This window comes from Aspergillus oryzae, chromosome 1 (genome assembly GCF_000184455.2).
Source record: "Aspergillus oryzae RIB40 DNA, chromosome 1".
Lineage (NCBI taxonomy): Eukaryota > Fungi > Ascomycota > Eurotiomycetes > Eurotiales > Aspergillaceae > Aspergillus > Aspergillus oryzae.
Genome location: NC_036435.1, coordinates 4978889 through 5000717, shown reverse-complemented (window position 1 = coordinate 5000717; position 21829 = coordinate 4978889). Strand labels below are relative to the sequence as shown.

Below are 21829 nucleotides of genomic sequence, written 5' to 3'. Positions count from 1 at the left end.
CAGTCGCTGATGTGTTTTGTTTTCATGATCTGCTTGTGCTTTCTCTGTGTCACGGTGATCCGGGGTGTTATCTTCGAACTCATTGAGGGAAGGGTTATGGTTAGAATAATTATCGATAGGGTCTGCGACGGATTGTAGAGCAAGACGTGTATACTTTCTTCGTCTGCATAGAATTGGCAGTGCAGCCACCTCTGATATCAATGTATCGAACACCATACAGATGAATAGATGTTGTGTCTCTCTTCCGGCGCAATATTGACAAGGATAGCAGGGACAGAAGCCGAGAGGATCATTTCTCCACTGCCAAGAGACTCGACCACGGAATAATCATAGAGAAATCCGAAGACAAAGGTCTTGTTTAGGTGGTATACCCCGTGGATCACCCGCGCAAGCTTCCTTTTCGAAATGGTCGCAGACCGGTCCTACGGGGGTAAGACTCATCGTCGGGCTTGATGATCTTATGCATGTATAATTCCTTGATTCAACTTCATGAAACGATGTCTACAAGACTACTCCGTAGAACTACATCCAATACAGAGTGGTGATTATACCCATCCTTGGCTGCCGTCGCGCTGAAGAATCCTACGGGTCATCCCTTGATCTTAGTTCACCGCGTTATGGGCAGCATGGCGGAGACACTAACCTCCTCCCGCGGCCAGCCGAGACATTCAATCTCGGCTTGTACCCGGCAAAGTCGCTGTCAGCCTACCTTTTGATAATACACATACCTATTCGGCATTGGAGCGCGGGGGTCGGGCATTGATATGTGGGGACGTTCATGTCAGTATGACGGCCTAACGCAGCAAGCGCAGATAGCACACACATTCCCTAGACTAATAGCCTTATTAGAGTTATAGTTATTGAGGGGTAAAAGTATGTTCTCATTCCGCATGCCCAAACCAGTTTACTCGGTGCATCCTTGATGCAGCACTAGGAGTATCTTATCTGGGTAGTGGCAGAGATCCAGGCACGGCGCTGGAACAGACCCACTATTTCGGCGATGAATGAAGTGGATCCCTTTTGTCTGCACGGGAGAACCGACGAGGAGGGGTTTAGTGTCGGGTTTAGTCCCGACTAGAAGCTATGATTGTTGCTTGTTTTGATTGCGTTGTCTAGATGTCACCAGACTGCTGAGATAACTGCGTTTGGTACCTTTACTGTTCGTTTTGGGAAAAATATTCCAGCGTCTCCCTCACATGACCTTGGAAGGATTGATGCTGTGGCGAGGAGGACCTTTTTCCTTGTTCCTTCGCTGGCATGGCAGGATCAGCTGTTGTATAGCTTGTAGAGAATTGTGGTTGGGTACCAGATATGTTTGTTCTTTGAATCATTATGACATGTTCCATGTCTTCAATTCCGTTGTTGGTGATTGTGCTGTGGCAAATGATAGCTGATACATAGAGTTACATATCAGACCAATGATCGCATAGTCCGCGCATATCAGCAGAAGGAATAGATAGAAGTGGATACCTGAAGATAGGAACGAAAAGTGTGGAGGGGAAAGCGTCAGACCGCCTCAAAATAGCCCAGTGAAGCTGGAAATGTGGGTGATAAAAGAGTCGTCGGGAAAGCCGACGCCTGCCAGCCTTTCTCGGGCGTGCCGCGGGAAAGGGTCCGACTATCAATGAGCATCTCGGCTCCAGTGCCGCAAGTCCCAATTATGGATCTCCACTCCTGATTTTGGTTAAAACATGCCCATTTCAAGTGAGCTTCTTACCCCATGGGGTTATTGAGTCCATAACCATCCCAAATGTCCTATCAATGCTCTCATTCCCCATTCCAAATCCAGTTTAGCCATGTGTCATATTCATAGTAGCAATGGTGGAGCTTGATAAGGCCAGATTACGATCAGGTAATGTCAGAAGGCGTCTCAGTATGGACATAAAAAGGGCTCTCTGGTCACCACGGCAAGAGAAGTCTGTCTATCAAGATCGCGAACAGAAGCAAATCTTGGACACTCTACTGTGACCTTCTCTCTTCACAAGCAGCCATGGCTTCTATGCTTCACTACTTCAACTTCGGCAGCAAGGCCTCCACTACTAAGGGTGCGGAGGTTAAGCCTACCCCCGTCCGTGCTCTGCCGGCATCATGGTATACCGCTCAGGAGATGTATGAGCTCGAGCGCCGTGCGATCTTCTCGAGGAGATGGTTGTTCATCACCCACAGCTCGCGTCTCAAGGAGGCAGGGGACTGGCTCCGCTACGAAGTCGCGGGATTCGACTTCGTTATCAACCGTGATCGACAGGGAAACATCAACGCCTTCCACAATGTCTGCCGACACCGCGCGTATCCCGTCATCGAGGAGGAGGGTTGCGGAAACAAGAAGATCATCGCATGCCGCTACCACGGCTGGTCCTACGGATTGAACGGCAAGCTGGCCAAGGCGCCCGGCTACCAGGAGTTGGATGGTTTCGATAAGGAGAAGAACGGTCTCTTCCGGATCCACGTCAAGGTCGATGTCAACGGCTTCATCTGGGTGAATATGGACGCGAAGGAAGTGCCCGAAGTTCCTTGGGAGGAGCACTTCGAGGACGTCGACAAGCAGGCGCGGTACAAAGAGAACGGCATCAACTTTGAGGAATACGAATTCGACCATACCTACCAGATGGAGGGCGACTACAACTGGAAGATTCTGGCGGACAACTTCAACGAGTGTTATCACTGCCCCACCACTCACGCAGATATTCCGGCATTCCTTAATCTGGACTCGTTTGACAGCGATGTCAAAGACGGACATATTCAGCACCATTGCAAATCTACACCAGAGCAGATCCAGAAAGGTCTGAACACCGCGAGTACCTACTACTTCCCCAACTCATCCATGACTGTCACGTAAGTTTGACTCCCCCTCGTGATCGACAACCTTAAATTTGACAACGTCTCTGACTCATGCATGTAGGAAACATTGGATGATGGTCCAAAAGTTCCTTCCGAAGGGTCCCAACCGCTCGACCATGGCCTACGAAATCTGGAGACACAAGGACGCAAAGGAAGAGGACTTCAAACTGATCAATGACATGTATGCGCGTGTCATGGGAGAAGACAAGGTTCTCTGCAACAACGCACAGAAGAATCTCAACCGGGGTGTCTTTGTCAATGGCGAGCTGCACCCGAAGTATGAGAAGGCTCCCCTGTTCTTCCAGAGCACCTGTCGTGAGGTTGTCACGGAGCACTTTGACCGCGAGAAGAAGGAGGGCCGGGAGATCTGGCCCGCGAGGCAGCAGTTGCCCAATGACGCCAAGGTCAGCGCCAAAGATGAGGAGATCTGCTCGGGTCTCGCTTGTGGAGCCCAGAAGGAGGTTTTGGCGTGGTGATGAGATGAAACGGATCGTATGATGCTTTTCTTCTTTTGTTATCCCCTCATTTGTTCGTTTGCATGCATTTGGAGCGATTTTGCGAGTTTTACCATGAGTCATGTATGATGTCTCTCTTCGATCATAGTTAGTGCTAGGTCTCTGTTTGGGTTAGATTGCAATACATCGTTAAATAAGATACATCTAGCATTTTATCGTAAAAGAAATCATGTATGAGATTCATGACAAGAGATATATTTCTTGATAAGGTGTAAATGTCAAAGCGTGATTTCATTAGATTTTCAAGAAAATCGTCTTGCCTCTCTGCTCGACGCGAATTCTAAATGCTATTTTATTGATCGACAACCTATAGCCGTCCTGTACAAGTCTAGTACTTTTTCGAGCTCTTGCTACGTGTTATTCAAGTTCAACAATGATCACAATCGATAAGACAAAAAGCGCCAAAATTATCTAGGTGCGATTAGCTACTGTTGCGCCTCTTTCTGGTTCACTTAGTGGCTAAAGGAATTCTCTTACCAATGCAATTAGCAGTCCGATACAATTCAACTCCCAACCGCCAGCATAAACGGTTCCCAATGCAACAGCATTCTGTTGTTTCCAAAAACGACACGCTCCAATCATTGCCACAATGATGGCAATGCAATGGCACGTTACTGAAAGTGGGATGGCCACTTCATAGTATGTCAATTGATCAGTGGGGGAAGGCTGTTGTTGAAGGCGAAAGAGCTGGGCGATTAGTACGCCTTGCATCGCTATGATAACTGATGTCCGGATATAGGCGAGGAATGTCCGCTCCAGGGCTAGCATCGTTAGAAGGCGCTCCCCTTATAATTAGGAAATAACAGGGGGAAAGGTTAAGGAAGGCAGGAAGAGATAGATCTAGTAACGTGGCCCGACTGTAATTGAGGTCGAGTCTGTACAAAAGTGGAGGTATGGAGAAAGTAATAAGCTTACCAAAGTGATCGCGGTTACTTTTCTGGGGCACGGTCAATACCACGTTGCGTGTCCAGAATCGTTGAACCTTCCCTAAGAGCCCCTTACGTGGCGCTCGACTTCGCTCCGTGCGTTGACTGGTGCGGGATGCCGTCCGGCGAGTAGTAATGCGATATTCGCCGGAGGAGATTGATGCTGTTGAGGAGCCGAATTCATGGTCAGGCTGTGTCTCAATTTCATGGAGTTCTAAAGCGTCTCGTTCGACACGATCTTCGCCGCGGGAATGACCTGTGGCAGTCGGCGACGGAGGTCTGGGTTCGGTGCGCGTGTCGGAAGTGACGGGCTCATCATCCCGATGGAGGTGATGGTCGGACCGGTCTTCCATTCTCTGCCGGGGAAGGGGCCATCAAGCACTCTGGGGCAGTCCTTTAGGTGAGGGACGAGGTAAGGGAGTGGAAGTGGTGGCATTCCTGAGCTTCACGGTGACATTTGTTTTCTCGGCGACTCCCGCCGGAGTCTTTCAATCGCCGAAGCAATTGATCGGTATCATTGGCTGCGTCACACCGCGATAGGAAAACCGGTTTTTGAATGTGCAAACACAAACACCATTTGCATCACTATCATTTCTGGTCCAGATATCCTCCAGAGTCTCCGTATACACCCTTCCGCTTTCTTATACTTACCAAACATCTCTAGTGCCCACCCTAAATCGCTTGACAGCTCCTCATCCACTGTCTCAGCCAATCAGGGAGCATCCTCGGCGCCCACGTCGATTGCGCAATAGCTGCAGAACCACATTTTCGTCCATCCACCCACAAACCACCGGCAAATCATCGTTCAAGGGCTGCTGGCAAGACGCTGACAATCCATGATGATCCAAAAATCATCCCTGATTCTTTTCTGAACGTTGATGCCCCTATAGTAGGGGGACATTCTACAGCGGGGTTTCACGGCCACGACACAGTCTCTCTTTTCAGGCGCCGTACTTGCGCATTGAGGTGCAGTCTCATTTAAACTTACGTTTCACTTTCTCCTTTTCTTTGACGAATCATGACTCCTGTACGGAGTGCCTCTGAAGGAGTCCCCTTCAAGGCATCCCAGTCACGTGTCGGCAAACGAGCTATTCCAAGGAGGGATTAGCTCAGATATCCCTAGAGCTCAGACAGTCTAAACTATTTTCGGTACCCATGTTGATTGGACGGAACTTATGATTGAGATCATATCGTTCAACGTGAATACTCGGTTGACGACGATGTCGAACACGTTATGATATAGAGCCATCAATATACCTACCCTGAGCCCGCTAAACTTTGCTTTGCGAATTTGCAGACCTGGACGGGTCGCGATTATATCCGGTAGGAACAGGACTACGTGAGATATGAATCTCCACGTATACAAGCACGGGGGACACGGGTTTCCATTTGATGGCTAACAAAAGTGAACGAGTTGTAATGTAACATCACAAGAGCTAGCGCAAGCTTTGCCAAGAATTGGCACGTTATGGATGATATATTGCCTACCTCCCCTTCCCGTCACTCACATTCGATCAATCCATCCCTACGTCAGATGAACGAAGATGTCAGAGGAACGGCGCATCACCCCATCCAATCCAGTGCGGAAACTAGGCCGTATGGATTATGAGCGGTGCGCAGCATTACACGATGAGATTAATCGCCTGTCATGGAGAGGATATCACCAAGAATCACATATCACCTGGGGGAGTATTTTTGGCCATCGCCGACGACTGCAGAAACTAAACTTTAGACCCTTCTCTTATTAAGTGCTTGAAATTGGCCCTATTCAATCCCAAGGATGGACCCAGTGATTGGATGGATAGACCTGCCCTATTTTACTGGATAAGTAGCCTCAATGACCCTGATGCGTTCTTCGAGACCTAGGTCAAGGAATTATACCCCGGTCGGTTTGTGTGGCTTTATTGCACCACAGGGTATCTCATGGGCGATGAGAGGGGCAGTTTGTAAGAGCGACAAGTACTGGTTAACCATAATATATAATATAGTTAATAAGCGATCATTTAATTGCCTCAATCAATCTACCACCAAACACTTTTGCGCACGACTTTCTCATGGGTCTCTCCACACAAAAGATCCCCTTTCGCTATATTGCACCTGGCATTCTACTACCAACCGTCGCAGAATTCGCCAACCAACCCTGTCTTGGCTCCTATCCAACGAATGATCCAACATCACTGCCGCTGCCTCTTTTCTATACGAATGATAAGAAGGGCCTCGGCCATAGGCTTCATCCTCTTTCCCCACCGCCGATATACCAGCCACGTAGCGATACTCCAGAAATCCCGGCGGGGTTATATATAGATACTATTTATTCAAGGACAACCCGTGTCTTTTTAAACAGCTGTTATCTTCTCTTATCTTTCGAAGCTGGGGAGAACGGATAGACGCGGACCAGCGATGGAGCTCAAACTAGAATAATAATAGATAATGAAGAATCCCAACCGAAAGGCGATAATAAGAGTCTCTACCAGCCGGGACTCAACGGCTTCAATGATTGTGATAATATTCAGTTAGATAAAGTATTGCTATGCTGGGCGCAGATGGTGGAGACGATGGGGTAGTTAACAGGATTCAGAGGTTCAAAGACGCTGATACGGAGATGTATTGGTATAAGTATTGCATTCCACCTAGTTGGTGAACTGTCTCGTACATTAAGCGGCCTATGGAACTATGTCTTAAGGATATCAAGCAAAGGAAGATTCTAGGGCGTTTCAGCAACATTGTACACCAGCTTTTCCCCGCTGACCTTGTCCTCCTTCAAGAGCTTCAGCCCCTCCAAGACACCCTGCAAACCTCCGGGGTTCACCTTCGGCTGGTGGACCTTGACCTTGCCATCAGCCAACAGCTTCTCTGAAATAGTCCAGAATTTTTCGGCAAATGCCTTGTCCTCCGCACTGGCAGGGAAGACCTTATCGCCGAATTTAAACTCTTCGCCGATAATAGTGTAGGCGAGTGTAAAACGAGTAGTGACATTCTCACGATCGATAGATGTAGAGAGGAGAACACCATAATCACCACCCTCAGTGGAAATAGCCTGCTCGCAGTACTTTGAGCTAGCCTCCAGCGAAATTGTATCAAAAACCAACTTCAGGTTGTTATTAGTGTACTTGCGAATCTCCGCCGCCGAATTAGGATCTTTGTAATCAAAGACCGCATCCGCGCCGAGCCGTTTAACCAGATCGAAGTTATGCGGTGAACAAGTAGTCAAAACCGTATAACCAGACAGCTTAGCAAACTGAATCGCCAGCGTACCGGTAGCCGTCGAGCCACCGTAAATGAGAATCGGCTCCGGTTCCTTAATCGGCTCCGACGGCAGCGCAAGCTTCAAGCTCTGATACAGACCCTGCCCCACCGTCGAGATACCCACGCCCAGCGTGGCCGCTTCCTGGAAGCTGAGGTTATCGGGGATGCGGATCTGAACATCTCCCTTGGCGACGATGTACTCGGCAAAAGCTCCGTCTTCGTGCTGCACGGCGTTTCCTCCGTGCGTGAATCCACACACGCGATCACCCTTTTTGAAGGGCTTTTTGACGGCTTTTCCAACCTCTTCGACGATGCCGGCGTAGTCGCATCCGATTAACGCGCCGGGCGGGGCAAGGAATGCAATGTGCTTCCAGTCGGTGGGGTTCAGGGCGACGGCGACCGTCTTGACCAGGATGTAATCATCGCGGAGAGCGGGAATGGGTCGATCGGTTACCAGGCTCTCCTGTTGCGGGGAGGTAACGACAATGGCTTTCTGGGTGGTCATCTTGGAGGTGAGGTGTAGATGTTAAAGTGGATGATAAGGTGCAACAAGGCTGGCAGGTAGGAGCTTAAATATATTGCTGGAATCGAGAAATTCAACGAAAGGCTTAGAAATTCCTCCCCATGTATTACAAATTGACTTCAATTTCACCTTGAGTTACCAGTTCTATGGCCAATCGGTGGTAGGTATCGTGAGCTGGGAGACTCCCCACGGCATGATTTATAATCACCCCGTCTTCCAATTGATGCAATCGTTCAATGATTCATCGACTGTTTGGTGGAGGAGATGGGGGACATCGCCCAATCAGGACTAGTCTCCGCACGGCACTTTCGACATAATCAGATATTCATATAAGATCGACGAGAGATTCAAGTTCCTGATTCTTTTTCTGCGTTACTATTCTGACATTTGTTGGCCTTGAAAGCATCCGATTCCACTACCCCACAATGTCCGGACACCTAAGGCATCTTATAGGATATGCCGTAGGGCTATACCCGGTTGACTATCTCTATGCCGGGTGTTAGCATTATCTCCGAGGGCACGCTATCTCCGCTCAGACTGCGATGTTCTTGGCGGCAACGATAGACTGGAATATTGGACGTGAGCAAGTCCTGTTACTTCCAGCTATGAGGTTATTGTTCTGCAATCTTGCCTTTAATATCTCCTATATTGATAATGACCTTCCCTCTAACATCTCCACCATGTTGTAGTACTAGTAGAATACAGATTCTATAATACTCTCGATATAGTTCTGTAAACACCAGACATCCAATCATTAACCATGTCGATAGCGTACACTAAACCTACCCCTGTTCAAGCCCTAAACTAGCCCCATCACCAACAACATGGATCTACTATTCACATCCATTCCTATACTACGGAGTTAACCCGTCGGACTTACGCAAAGCCAGGTTTATATCCACTCAAAGTCCGCCTCAGGCACCCACTACCAAGATACAGGAAGTAAACAAGATTCCGACTTGCATCATGCCATGATGCTAGAGATACATAGACTCCACCCTGATCTATATAACATCCCACTCATACTCAACCTCATACACACCACCGCACAACATACAAGGAAAACCCCAGAACCAACCCAGAACCAAACCCTATACATCTCCAAACTCACAAACACCAAAATAAAATGACCTACCCAACAACCCTCCCATCCCTCACCACCCGCGAAGCCATAACCGACGCCCTCTACCGCTGCGTCACCGGCTTCGACACCGCCGACACAGCCCTCTTCGACTCAGCCTTCACGAAAGATGCCACATTCGACCTCAACGGCCGACTCCTCGAAGGTCTCGAGTCAATCCACAAAGACTGCTACGACAAGATCTCGAAGCTGGATACTATTCACTATATGAATAATGTGCGGGTGAATGTCCACGAGGGTGAGGAGAAGGGGTCATTGACTGCGTCGGCCCTGGCGCAGCATTATCGGCCCGGGGAGGGCATACAGGCTGGGACGAAGTATTTCTTGGCGGGGAGTTTGTATGAGATGGATGTTGTGAAGGATCAGGGGGATGGGTTGTGGAAGATTGCATATTGGAAGTTGAAGATTGTTTGGGCGGAGGGGGATTGGGGGGTTGTGCTTGAGTGAGGGTTGGGGTTTTTATTAGTGGATGATGAAGGATGGGGCATGGTGGATTGGTTGTTGTTTATGCTATGATTACAGTATGGGTAGATCTACTTTTCTAACCTCAGTGATGGTATGGAAAGGCCTTTATTGTTGGGCTATTTGAGTGTTTGAAGAGTCGTTCTAGTGTTTGTTATCGGTTCATTGGCCACCACTTCTCTGAAACCCCAGTCTCACAAAGGTTTATACATCAACTTATATCTTCATATCCCCAATACCATCCATGATGTGTCTGTACACAGAATCAGGCTTTTCCCAGTAGCAAACCCCGTTGTAGCAAACATCCTTACAGCATTTGCAACTTCAGCCGGCATATAAAACCTCAGGTCAGTTATACCAGGGACGGCTGATTCGTCAATCTGTGAATGACCTTAATTCATATAATATAAACATACAATAGCATTAGTATGACTGTGCTTACTTAGGGCAAGTTATAGATGTTGTCAGCCGTAGAATACAGCAATCACGAATACGGCTAGCAGGCAGTTAGATAGGAAGAATCAGACCTAATTGCCCATCAATTCTACCCCTTTTGGTTTAGGCCTAGATTACTTGGTAATACCAAATATCGCCGATCTGACAGGTGTCCTACTTTTTCTTCATTTTCAGATACGCATCGAGTCATACCCAGTTAGGCTTCCCGCCTTCAAACTAACCTTATACAGAAACCTATCCGCTCTACCCTGTCGACCTGGTCAACGTAAAGACTCTCAAGAGGATACCTCATATAATAGATACTCTTTGGGGATAATGGTGTGATTACAGGGAATAGATTGATTGCGGAGGGCCCTAGAGCTCTAGGAAGCCTGCTCCAGATGAAGGGGTGGGGTAGCCGATGTTGGTAATATATAACAACTCTCTTTCCCTTCCCCTTGCTAGTAATGCTAGTTTATCTCCACCAGTATTCCTCCTCCACCGCCTACTCTCTGCGACCCCTATCAGTTCATTCTTATCTTTTCTACAGGGCCAAGGAAATCTAGTTTTGACGATGCCTGACCCAAGCTCGACCAGGAAGCCATATTTTGGCCTCAAAGGAGGCTGGCTCACTTTTTGGATCACCATTGCATGTGCCACAGATATGACCCTATTTGGATATGACCAGGTTGTCTTCGGTGTGGACTGATCAGCGTACTTCCGGGAACATGTTAAACTGATTTATATTAGGCGGTGTCATTGTTACTGATGATTTCCTTGATGTTTTACATCTCGACGGAAAAACTTCGATAATCTCAACTGTGACTGCGGTGTACGATGTTGGTTGCTTTTTCGGTGCCATTGCCTCAATGATATTGGGGGAGAAACTTGGTCAAAAAAAATCTATTCTATGGGGAACCATCATCATGTCCATTGGCGCCATACTCCAGATTGCCGCCTACGGTGTCCCACAAATGATCGTTGGCCGTATTGTTGCTGGATAGGCAACGGTATCAATACAGCTACGGCACCCATTTGGCAGGGTGAAACATCTCAAGCAAAATGGAGGGGGAAACTGGTGGCGATCGAGTTGATTATGTGCATCGCCGGTTACTCTCTGTCCACTTGGATGACCTTTTCCTTCTCTTTCCTTAGTGGACTAGTTACCTGGCGATTCCCTCTTGCATTCCAATTTGTCTTTATATAAACATTTTTGGAACAGTTTCCTGGCTTCTTGAGTCCCTCACTCAGCACACCACAATTACTGCTACCGTCCAATATGAACGAGAGAACTGTATTCCCTGGAGTCAACTCCTGCGTGGCCAAACGGGACACCAAAGAGGCACTGGAGCTATCTGACGACTGCTTTTAGGAGCAGGTTCTCAAACCATGCAACAGTTGGCGGAAATCAATGTCACCTCCTACTATCTGACCACTCTCTTAATAGAGTCCGTTGGCCTGTCAAATCGTCTTGCACGTCTTCTCACCGCGTGTAAATCGATTTCTTATCTTCTGTCTGGTATCTTCGCTATCCCTAATATTGAGCGATTTGGTCGCCGCCAGATATTGATGATATGCTCTCTGGGTCAAGGTATATGTTATCTCCTTATTACGGTATTGATTCGCTTCAACGAGATGGAGGAATACGGCCCCAAGCAAAAGGTGGCCTCCGCTTCCGTTGCTTTCTTCTTTTACTATCTTTCCTTTGGTTGTGGCTTCCAGGGAATCCCATGGTTACTCCCTGTAGAGTTGAATTCGCTGAGTATGCGAACAAAGGGAGTCTCGATTGCGACTGCCACGAACTGGGCGTTCAATTTTATGGTAGTTGAGATCACACCCATTGGCATCAAGACATTGGGCTGGAAGTTCTACATCATCTGGACGGTTTTCAACTTTTCTTTCATCCCGCTTATTTACTTCTTCTATCCTGAGACCCCCAATCGCCCGTTGGAGGATATCGACCGTTTCTTTATTGAGAATAAAGGACTCTTGATCATCAGGAACCCTGACGCTACATCCGCGAACCGTAAAACCCGTTATATTGAGTGTGAGCTCGATATCATGAACGCGCAGGATAAGGCCGATGCTGCCCACATGGAAATAGTTGCTGAGGGAAAGGCCTGAACGGTAGATCTTTTTCTAGAAGACTTTTTGTTAGGCAGTGATTTGGTATGCGTGTTTATGTAGTATGACAATCCTGAAACCATATAGATAAACATCTAATATCCAAACCATTCTACCACATGATTCTCCCTTAGAAGCTAGGGCCAAGTATCTGACAGATGACACGACATGCTACACTGGGCGACAGATCGGTCCTTGTCCATGCGGCGACGCAGAGTGTGTAACAAGTCAAGGGATATTAGGGCTACGGCGGGCCAATTTCCCGCTTAGGAAAGTCCGCGAAGAGCACAGGCCCTCGCAGCAAATGGTCAAGACAATAACCCTTGTCCTCCATGCTTTTCTTCAACCAGCCAGCGGACTGCCGTCGGGAACTATACTTTGAGTATGGAAGGTAGAAGCAGGCACTTTACTTTGGTTGGTATGAGGGGTCGTCAATCCAGTCGCCAGTGCAAGGAGTGCTGCATCCATGAATCTAGAAAGCCTCCGCAGCTACCTGGGCTGCGAACTTCCCAAGATACTGCGGCAGCTCATAGATTGTGTTTAAAGACAGGGCAAGAGCGATCGATATTCATTGGTTCTGAGAATACGACGCTGCCTGATATACAAGGGCAATTTCCGGAGGCTTCCTTCGCTGATGCGTTTTATCCTGTCGGCGACTGGGACACTAAAGGTTTGTTTACGAATATGGTAAGTCCAGCCTCCAGCTCAGAAGTCACCAAGCAATACACTCTTAGGGCATGGCTGCCGACGACGAGCGGCGACTCCTATCCCGCAGCCACAACCCTGAGATCAAACAATTTCTCTTACACGAACTATCTGACACCTTACGGCCAATGTTTCCATTTACTGCCAGCTCCCGATGATATGGAGGCCATTCTCCGCATATATATGGAGACTATCCACCCCATTTTCCCAGTGCTTGACTACGACAATTATCGATCTAAGCCAGCCAAATCCGCAGACAAAATACTCCTGTCCCTGTCAATCTGTATTGCGGCTAGTGTGCATCCCAGTTCTGGGCAGTATTTTCGACACGTCGCCGCCTACCCAGCTGATTTCTCTTTAATGATTTCAAACGCAATCAAGTCCTCGAACACGCTGAGCCTCGTGCAGGATAAACTAATTTTAATTCAATCTTTGTCACTCCTGTCACTCTTTAAACTGTTCTCCGGAAACCGACAGGAATCAACAGACCTTCTATCTCACGCCATCTCTCATGCGCATGCCGCCGGTCTCCATTATTACGGTCACACAACACCAGAAAAGAAGCAGGCTTCCACTAGAGCGCTATGTTGTCTCTTTGCCATCGATACCATCCACACGGCATGCTCACGGTACCCAGCACAATTCCATCGACGTGATTTTGGCAATCGCCTAACCTCCTGGGTAGCTGAACAAGAGCCTTGTTTTCAGCTTTTCCTGCGCACCATCCTGCTTCTGGAGCGTGCGGTTGACCTTTCCCGAACGGCAGACTATGGTGGCTGGGAAGGCTCGTTTCCGTCATTTGAGCATTTGTTGGGGCAGGTTGATACATCTAGTATTCCAGTGCCCCTGATAGGTATGCCGCCCCTGAATGAGATCTATGTCGGCGTTGGGGTCTAAAGATAGCAACAGCAACAATTGAGGTCTTATATCATGCCGTCGCCATTGTAGCCTGTCCTTCAAGTACTTCGACTAGCGCCTGCAGCTGCTCATCCGAGGCTCATCCACGACAGGCCCTCGCAGCATCCAGAATTACGTACATCGTGGGCGAGGAGTTTTACGGCCAGTTACCATTACTCCCAGTTATTCCGTATGCGGTAGGCCTATCACTGCGTGTGTCATGGAATACCATGCTAAGAAGCAAGACACTACTCTTCAAAGAGCGGGCCAGGAAACAGGTCCTCGACAACTGTGCTATATTACGGTCGCTGGGAGGAGTGTACTCCTCTGCGTCCTGTATGGCAGACTTGGCAGAACGTCTTGTCTACGAACAGGATAGTAAGGAGGAAGGTGGCAAAAATGGTAACCAAAATCAAGAACCATCATATCTGCGAAGCGCTTCTTGGAGATGGGCGCCGGGTAAGTTATCTCGTCACAGCAGAGAAATTGAAGATTTTGCTTAATCCGAAGAAGTAGAACCCACTGTGCAGAGTACATACTGTCTCATGCATTCTCAGCCTTCACCTTACTCTCCCGATGCACATTTCTCCAATCCAGTATCGGATTTGGACATTTTGGACTACTTTGATACGGATGTCGCGGTTGTTGGAGGGGGGCCTGAGAATTCTTGATATTCCGGTTTTATAATGGTAGAGTTAATATGAACAACAGAATGACAAAGCCGTATCAGCCATAAGATATTTACTGGGAGCAGCGTTTTGCACTACATGACAGGGCTTGGTTCCACCCGGTTTGATATCTCCGATATATATACTCACACAATATGGCATGAATACAATAATTTATTGAGTATTAGCGCTTTGATCATCCGGAACTAGAGTAGACATTCCATATGCGCAGAACCAGGAAGTATGCCGCCCTCCCTAAGGGTTCATAGGATATCATTTATCTAACTCAATTTTCGTTTCCGTATACAAAAGGAGTGGGTGGATACAATATTTTCCTACTACACAAAACAAATCACAGCCAATATAGGGAAGTATTGCGGGTAGGTCATATTCTTCAGTGTAGGGAGAATAGGTGGGCAATAGACACAACGCGTGACAAATATCAAGTCGCTTGATATGAGTACATATATTTTATTAATTACTTATGATTAATTTATCAATTACTTGATACTGCTTGGCACAATGACATAGCGGGTATCATGTCAAAGCTTAAGATAATGAGAACCAACTATACTCCGCATTACAGTAGTTAATATAGGGGCGGTCCGATTTCCCAATCCGGATACTTCCCGCCATGACTCCCGTGTACTGTACTGTAGAATGAAGTAGTCGGTATAGGGAAGACCCTTGCTGTTATTCTGCTTGAATATTGAATGTGAGTTATTACTTTCACGGTAGCCTGCTCCTCTGGGCTCACCGGATGCATCCTACTAAACTTACCGTCGGCATATTACCAAATACGGATAGGAGCCAATCTGCAGTGGTAAGAGTATATAAATCTGGATAGAAGTGCACGATTCCGTTCAAAGTAATTCAAGCGATAAACCAAAACTCATCATGAACAGGGCTGTCTCATCCAAGTGTTTCCAGTGTCCTACCTTTCGAGCTGGAAGGTGCTCGGGCACAGCCAAACGGCTCCTAGCAACTGACGCGGCACCGCTCACTCGAAAGGACAAGAAGGAGGGCGATATTTCCTCGGTCTTCTCAACATTCTCTGGCAGAAAAATCCCGCCTCTACCTGAACGTTTCCGAGAGCTGAAGCGGAACCTGACTACCGGGTTCGAAGAGCAGATTCAAAAGTCGTGGGATGAACTAGTTGAGGTTCTGAAAGTGCGCACCGAAGAAGTTGCCTCTAAGAGAGAGTCTGTATGTTTATGGTACCTTACTAACTACCTGGCAACTGGTCACATGCTAAAAGTAGCAGATTATTCCCCAGCTGAACTATTCCGACATCCGCACAGGCAGCGTATCTCCGGAGACTGTTGCAGCAATCCGACGAACCGGTGTCGCTGTCGTCAGAGGGGTGGTGCCGAAAGATGAAGCTGAAGGACTTCTGTCTGATGTCCGCCGATACTTTGCTGCACACCAATTCCCGGGCTTCCCTTCTGATGCAGACAAGAAGGTAAGGAAGGATACAGTCTTATATAGGTAGTACTGGTGCTTCGACTAACTTGGACCAGATCATTTACGAATCGTATTGGAGTCCATCCCAAGTAAAAGCAAGGTCGCACCCCAATATGTTGTCAGCACAATCATGGATGAATCAGCTCTACTCCGCAGATGCCGGTCAAAAGAGTAATGCTGACCCCACTTCGTAAATATATTACAGCCAGCTGACGGAGGTAGTTGATCTCTCGGTGCCGCTCACCTATTGTGACCGTGTCCAGATCCGCCCACCTGGGGATAAGAAATTTGCGCTTCCCCCGCACGTCGACGGTGGAGGAGTTGAAAGATGGGAGGATCGCGCCTACAACCATGTGTATCGCAAGATCTTCCAAGGAAAGGTAAGATATCTTCTGCAATTCCGCCACTTAGTACAGCACTAACAGCCCGGCAGTGGCAGGAATACGATCCCTGGGATCTAACTGGCCGCCTCGATGCGAATATGAACATGTACGAAGCGCCAGGGGGGTGCTCAGTCTTTAGAGCCTTCCAGAGTTGGCTCGGGCTATCTCGGCATGGTCCACAGCAAGGTTCGTTGCTCATCAATAGAACATCGCTCCGCTCTGACACCTCATCATAACAGGCACTCTTGTGGTTCATCCCATCTTGCAGCCCTCCACTGCATATTGGATGCTTCGACCTTTTTTCAAGCCCACTCGAAAGAGTTCTTTAGATGGTTGGAAGTTCTCCCTGGATGATGATGAAGGCAATGTCTATCTGCATGGAGCAAATCCAGGAACTGCCCAAGAGCATACTCCAGACCACCATCCCCACCTAATGCTCCACAAAACCATGATACCGTATCCGACCGTTGATCCTGGTGATACTGGTACGTCTCCCATGACAAGGTCTATTCCACGAAGCTAATTGTTATAGTGTTCTGGAGTGCCGACACCATACACGGCACGGAGGGTGAAAACACAGGAGACACGGATGCCTGTGTGTTTTACATTCCATCCGTTCCACTGACCCTTAACAACGCGGTGAGATAATTCGCTACGCCAGCAGCTACACAGAAGCATTTATTGACATAGCTTAGCAATACGTTGCACAGCAACGTGATGCCTTTCTGAAGGGAACCCCTCCACCAGACTTCCCAGGTGGCGTTGGCGAGTCCCAGTTCTCTGATAGAGCACAAGTCGGTGACGTCCAGTCGCAGGCCGGTAGGGAGGCAATGGGACTCAGTCCTATCAAACCCAGTATTAAGAACGAGAAGTCTGCGAAACTGGCGGAGGAAGTAAACAAAATTATGGGCTACTAATGAAGGTTCTATGACATTGGCTGTCAGCTATGACAACACATTACTAGTCTAGTGCTTGACAGTATCAAATCTTCGGGCTTTGATTTTCTCCTTGTAATCCACTGCAACCAGCAGGAACCAGCGAATAGCTCAAGATGCGAGCGTTGAAATAGTGGTTGTCTTATATTCATTGATAGTCTAGTCATATTAAGTGAAACTCAAAGCTGCTGAATAACCCCGACAAGGTTTGTCATATCCTCGAGAAAGAAGTCATTCTCTCCTTTGATAATCTCCATATCTTCATGGATATCGTCAGTCCACCTGTGGACATATACCGTTTTCATCCCCACTTCCTTCGCTCCACGAACATCATAGGCATGCGCGGCAACAAGCACGGTTTCCTCCGGTTTCACATCCACCAATCGCAATACCTCACGGTAGCTCTCTGGCGCAGGCTTGTACACACCAAGCAGCTGACTAGAGAATAGCATGTGGAAGGATAGACCCGATGATTTGCAGAGATCGAGTTGCAATCTTGTGGTTCCATTCGCATGGACAAATATTTCATAGCCTTCTGCTTTTAGCTGCTCAAGGGCTGGGGCGACATCCGGCCATGCCGGCATTGAGTGCCAAGCAGCTATACATTGTTCCTTGGCCTCTCGATCGAAAAGATGTTTGTGTGCTGCATACTTCTCTAATAAAGCATCAAGAGTCCTTGCAAGGGTGATTTCGATATCCTCCACAGGCTCGCCGGCAGCGATACGTGCGGCGTTAGCGTCGAAGTAGTCGTGACGCCATTTCAGAGCGATATCCGATCTTTCACTTTCTGAAATGGATTGTGGCAATGCTTTGATGGTTCCGCTGTGCCAATCTAGGCACGTGCCCATGAAGTCAAAGAAGACTGCTTTGATCATTTTCCGTGGTACTTGACTTTGGTATCAAAAAAACTTGAACTAATGAGTAGGACAGATAGATACTCTGGGGCTTATATACATATATCCTTGCTGACTGGCTTTGACCATGGTTAACATCCTCGTTCACTTTCAATCCTGCTGACAAATTGTATATGCTAGGGCGCGGTAAGTTGTAACCCTAGATGCAGGTGTCAGCTGAGCTGAAAGTGAGGCTTAGGCTGATAACAGGTCACTAGCGGGGATCTTTTATTGGCTACTAACCAATAATTAATCAATTAAAAAAAAAAAAAAAATACAGCAGGAGGGATTCGCTGGTGGTTACCCACCCAACTACTAGCCTTTCGGTGTGTAGCTTCTGCGCGGTCAATAGATTATTACATGCACCTGCAGAATAAATATAGATACAGAAGCTATAGTGTAAAGGAAGAGTAAATAGTACAACGCAGAGACAATAAACTTGTCACACAAGTTAAAAAATAGATTGACAGGATGAGCTACGAGTATAAAGGAGAACAGACCAAGTTCTTCACACACCCTTCATACACCATAGTAGTACAACTCATGAGGCATTTATGATATGCATTTGCCATATAGAAAATATAATATATCTCCTTTGTGCAGCGAGTAATATGGTGCCGGGTACTGTGTGCAACGGCTTTTGTTCTATATTACCTGTTCTATACAGTCTTCTCTGGTACATATTCTTTACACATTGAACCTCCGTTCTCAGCCGCGAGTGCACTTTCCCAAATGTCGAGTTTTATTATATTCTGTACCCACTGCCATAGCCTGCTGCTGTAAAAATACCTGAGTCGGCAAAAATCGGGATAGATTGAATCCTCTGCTGGGACATTTCTGCGGAACCCGGGATGGTATTCGTATTAAATTGTAGGTATTGCGAAGGCAATACAGTTGGCGACTCGACGGCTAGTATCGCAGCAATATGTTCCAACAGTCTATGGCGTATGGTGACTCGATTTTCCACCGCATGCTCCAACATCCCAGTCCATCTGTCAATGGAAAGATCAATATCCATTAATTCCTGCTCGCGTTCCAGCATTCTACCTTTCCATTTCGGACCAATCCAAGTTGCAGATGTGAGATCTCGGATTTTCTGCTCTTGGAGAATGCGGCGATCTGATTTAAGGGAGGTGCATCTGTCTTGGAGATATTTGCAGTACTCCTCCATCGTAACTAGCTCCTTTTATTTGTCAGACTAATCCTCATTCAGAAGAAATGATTTGGATGGTCTGGAAGAGCATACCTGTGAAAGTGTTGCGACTTCATGTTTGCTTAGGACTTTCAGCTGCTCGGCCTGGCGCTTCGCATGGGTTTGAAGTTCTTTTAATTCCGGAGCTGGCAGGGTCAAGTGAGCGTTGGCTGAGATCACTCCAAGATGAAGCATAGTAGGTGCAACTTGTTGCACGTTAACATGGTATTCGATTTTACTCCGTCGCTCTTGTTCCGCAGCAGGTGCATTCGAAGGAGCTCTTCCTGGTGAAGGTTCCCTGCGAAGGGAGCTTCCTGTGGATGACGATAGCTGACGTCTACAAAGGTATACGAGTTGCTTGGATCCTTGTTGTGGTGTGAGATAACAACAGTTGCTCGATGTAGGAGACTTTTGTGGAGACGCCATAGTCGATGAGTTTGTCGCCTCCGTTGGGAGCACTGGCAGAGGCTTTCCCATTTTAGACATCAGCTCTTTGGCAGGTACAGGCACAGTTGCGGGAGACTTCGAATTATCCCTGTTGTTCTTCAAGTAGTTATACTTGGGGTATCCGCCATTCTTTGACAATTTTTATATCCTCGTTTATTGGAAAGAGCATTTGTCGCTGGGATTGGGTTGAGGATAGCCTTGAGGAAAGGGTTCTCACTTGACCTAGCGTTGCTTGAACTGCTAGAATTGTCGTCGATAGGATACCAACCGGGAATAGTTGCTGTGCGATTTATTAGTATATTCACTGTATAAATTGCGCGACTAGGTTTAAGTTTGGGACGAACGGGAATCCATAATAGAACAAGGAGTTCGTGGGACTTGACTGATTTCCCAAGGCGAACAGTCATTCAATGGCGTGCTAGACCTAGGCCTAGGGCTGGTTTTGTCTCTTGACACGTTCGTGGCCTTGCTTGTAACCGCTGTGCTACCCACACCAAAGGATGCGAATCTCTTGATTGCAACTAGACACTGTTGCCCTCGCCATTCTCGGGCTTGACTGGTGGTGCAATCATTGCTTCGGTACCCGGCCTAAGTCACTATGTGTAAGTTGCTAGTCATTTGCCATACTATGGTGAAGCGAGTCGGCTTACTGTCATATTGGAGTTCTCGGAGCAATCACAAAGTAGAAGGGTTTGCGTGCAATCACCTCACAGCCCTGCCATTCTTCTGTAGGTTAACTTATCACATAGGCGCAGCATATATGTTATAAAGCTGGGAAGAGAAAATTGGAGAAGCGGTTCATATAAGATAATTCTAGATACCCTAGATACCAATTACTTATATATCATACAGCGTCCCCGAGAATAGTATATTCTACTACCTCAACCTCGGATACAATTACAGTCTAGTGGCAATTGAGCCTGGATCTGGAACGACCTTCCATCTCGAAGAATGTAACCCTCATATATTTGACGTCTAAGTGACACGAACTATCCCCAGCGTCAGTGAGACTGCAATAACTTGAATAGGAAGTTTGACCGAAAGTTAGACGCCTTGTGACGTATATGGCGAACGGCTGATGGGATTTGGGAAGGGAAGCCGCTGGCTTGGTGTACTAAGCGAGTTTTGATCGATGTTTCAGATTTCGAACCACACCACTAATATGGCCTATATATCAAGCCCACTGGATAGAGTTTGGTGTACTCCGTACAAAGTGGACCTTTACACGCTGCCTAACCGAAAGAAGAGAAAAAAAAATGACTCGTGGTTCGGGATTCAAACCGACATAGGAGCACCACTGAAAACTGTTGAGAACGAGAGGATCTCCACTTTGCACTTACGCACAGTCGTTCCTTGTCCCACAGGGTTTGCGTACCATTAGATCGTAGAGTAGTACAAGGCTTAAATCAGTAAGTTTGTGGCATTTCGCATAGTCCAGTCTTAGAGCTCATTTATACTATCCGTACAACAGTTACATCGTAACCATGCGATCCAATACTTTCGTGGCACAAGGGCAGTCCTTAGTGAAGTTCTGTGTAGCTCAGGTCGATTACCCCTGAATATTGCAAACTAAACTATGCACGCATCAGCTTTAGTTACAGTTTGATCTCTCGACATTCTGTGGATTGGGACCCACTGTTTGACACATAGGGTCCTCGCTTAGGACCGACTCCACTTTCCCACGTGGACAATCTAGCTAGAATTTACGAATAGTTCGTACCCTTTCCCGTGCCGACTCACGATATCTGCCGGGTGGAAACCCTTGCCTTGTATTCTTTGATTGGGAAATGCTGTAGTCATAGGATTGACACTCAATGGATGTAATCGTTGCTGTAAATAGTCTTTGGACTTGGCGATTATATGAAGCTCTATTCGATGTATTTAGTAGAGATTTGATTCCCGATTGTCTTTCCTGAATCTTTCAATGTCTTCAATTTCAACTTCCCAGCATCTAGGACTACTGGTATATTGAACTTGCGATGTATCTTTCGTTCATCTGCTAAGTAGATGATATCGAAAACATTACCGTGTTCTC

General features: G+C 47.3%; 7 protein-coding genes across 7 annotated transcripts; 5 read left to right on the top strand and 2 right to left on the bottom strand.

The window, feature by feature from the left end:
* Nucleotides 1-1990: 1990 nt before the first annotated feature.
* AO090005000545 (aromatic ring-hydroxylating oxygenase subunit alpha) lies at nucleotides 1991-3314 on the top strand (the record flags this gene model as incomplete). The annotated part of the gene is made up of 2 exons (XM_001817543.1): nucleotides 1991-2832; nucleotides 2900-3314. The coding sequence occupies 2 exons, from the start codon at nucleotides 1991-1993 to the stop codon at nucleotides 3312-3314; spliced, it is 1257 nt and encodes a 418-aa protein (XP_001817595.1).
* Nucleotides 3315-6983: 3669 nt separating this feature from the next.
* On the bottom strand, nucleotides 6984-8030 carry AO090005000546 (zinc-binding alcohol dehydrogenase family protein; the record flags this gene model as incomplete). Its single annotated transcript, XM_001817544.1, has 1 exon — nucleotides 6984-8030. One exon carries the CDS (start codon nucleotides 8028-8030, stop codon nucleotides 6984-6986), a length of 1047 nt encoding a protein of 348 aa, XP_001817596.1.
* Nucleotides 8031-9174: 1144 nt separating this feature from the next.
* Nucleotides 9175-9636, top strand: AO090005000547 (nuclear transport factor 2 family protein; the record flags this gene model as incomplete). Its single annotated transcript, XM_001817545.1, has 1 exon — nucleotides 9175-9636. One exon carries the CDS (start codon nucleotides 9175-9177, stop codon nucleotides 9634-9636), a length of 462 nt encoding a protein of 153 aa, XP_001817597.1.
* A 1024-nt stretch (nucleotides 9637-10660) lies between these two features.
* Nucleotides 10661-12210, top strand: AO090005000548 (uncharacterized protein; the record flags this gene model as incomplete). The annotated part of the gene is given in 5 exon segments (XM_023234053.1): nucleotides 10661-10784; nucleotides 10837-11073; nucleotides 11091-11281; nucleotides 11338-11392; nucleotides 11459-12210. 5 exon segments carry the CDS (start codon nucleotides 10661-10663, stop codon nucleotides 12208-12210), a joined length of 1359 nt encoding a protein of 452 aa, XP_023089002.1.
* A 3167-nt stretch (nucleotides 12211-15377) lies between these two features.
* On the top strand, nucleotides 15378-16138 carry AO090005000549 (uncharacterized protein; the record flags this gene model as incomplete). The annotated part of the gene is made up of 3 exons (XM_001817547.3): nucleotides 15378-15686; nucleotides 15745-15942; nucleotides 16001-16138. The coding sequence occupies 3 exons, from the start codon at nucleotides 15378-15380 to the stop codon at nucleotides 16136-16138; spliced, it is 645 nt and encodes a 214-aa protein (XP_001817599.3).
* Nucleotides 16139-16425: 287 nt separating this feature from the next.
* Nucleotides 16426-17045, top strand: AO090005000550 (uncharacterized protein; the record flags this gene model as incomplete). Its single annotated transcript, XM_023234052.1, has 4 exons — nucleotides 16426-16513; nucleotides 16567-16812; nucleotides 16860-16922; nucleotides 17038-17045. The coding sequence occupies 4 exons, from the start codon at nucleotides 16426-16428 to the stop codon at nucleotides 17043-17045; spliced, it is 405 nt and encodes a 134-aa protein (XP_023089003.1).
* Nucleotides 17046-17441: 396 nt separating this feature from the next.
* AO090005000551 (uncharacterized protein) lies at nucleotides 17442-18110 on the bottom strand (the record flags this gene model as incomplete). Its single annotated transcript, XM_001817549.3, has 1 exon — nucleotides 17442-18110. The coding sequence occupies one exon, from the start codon at nucleotides 18108-18110 to the stop codon at nucleotides 17442-17444; it is 669 nt and encodes a 222-aa protein (XP_001817601.3).
* Nucleotides 18111-21829: the final 3719 nt, after the last annotated feature.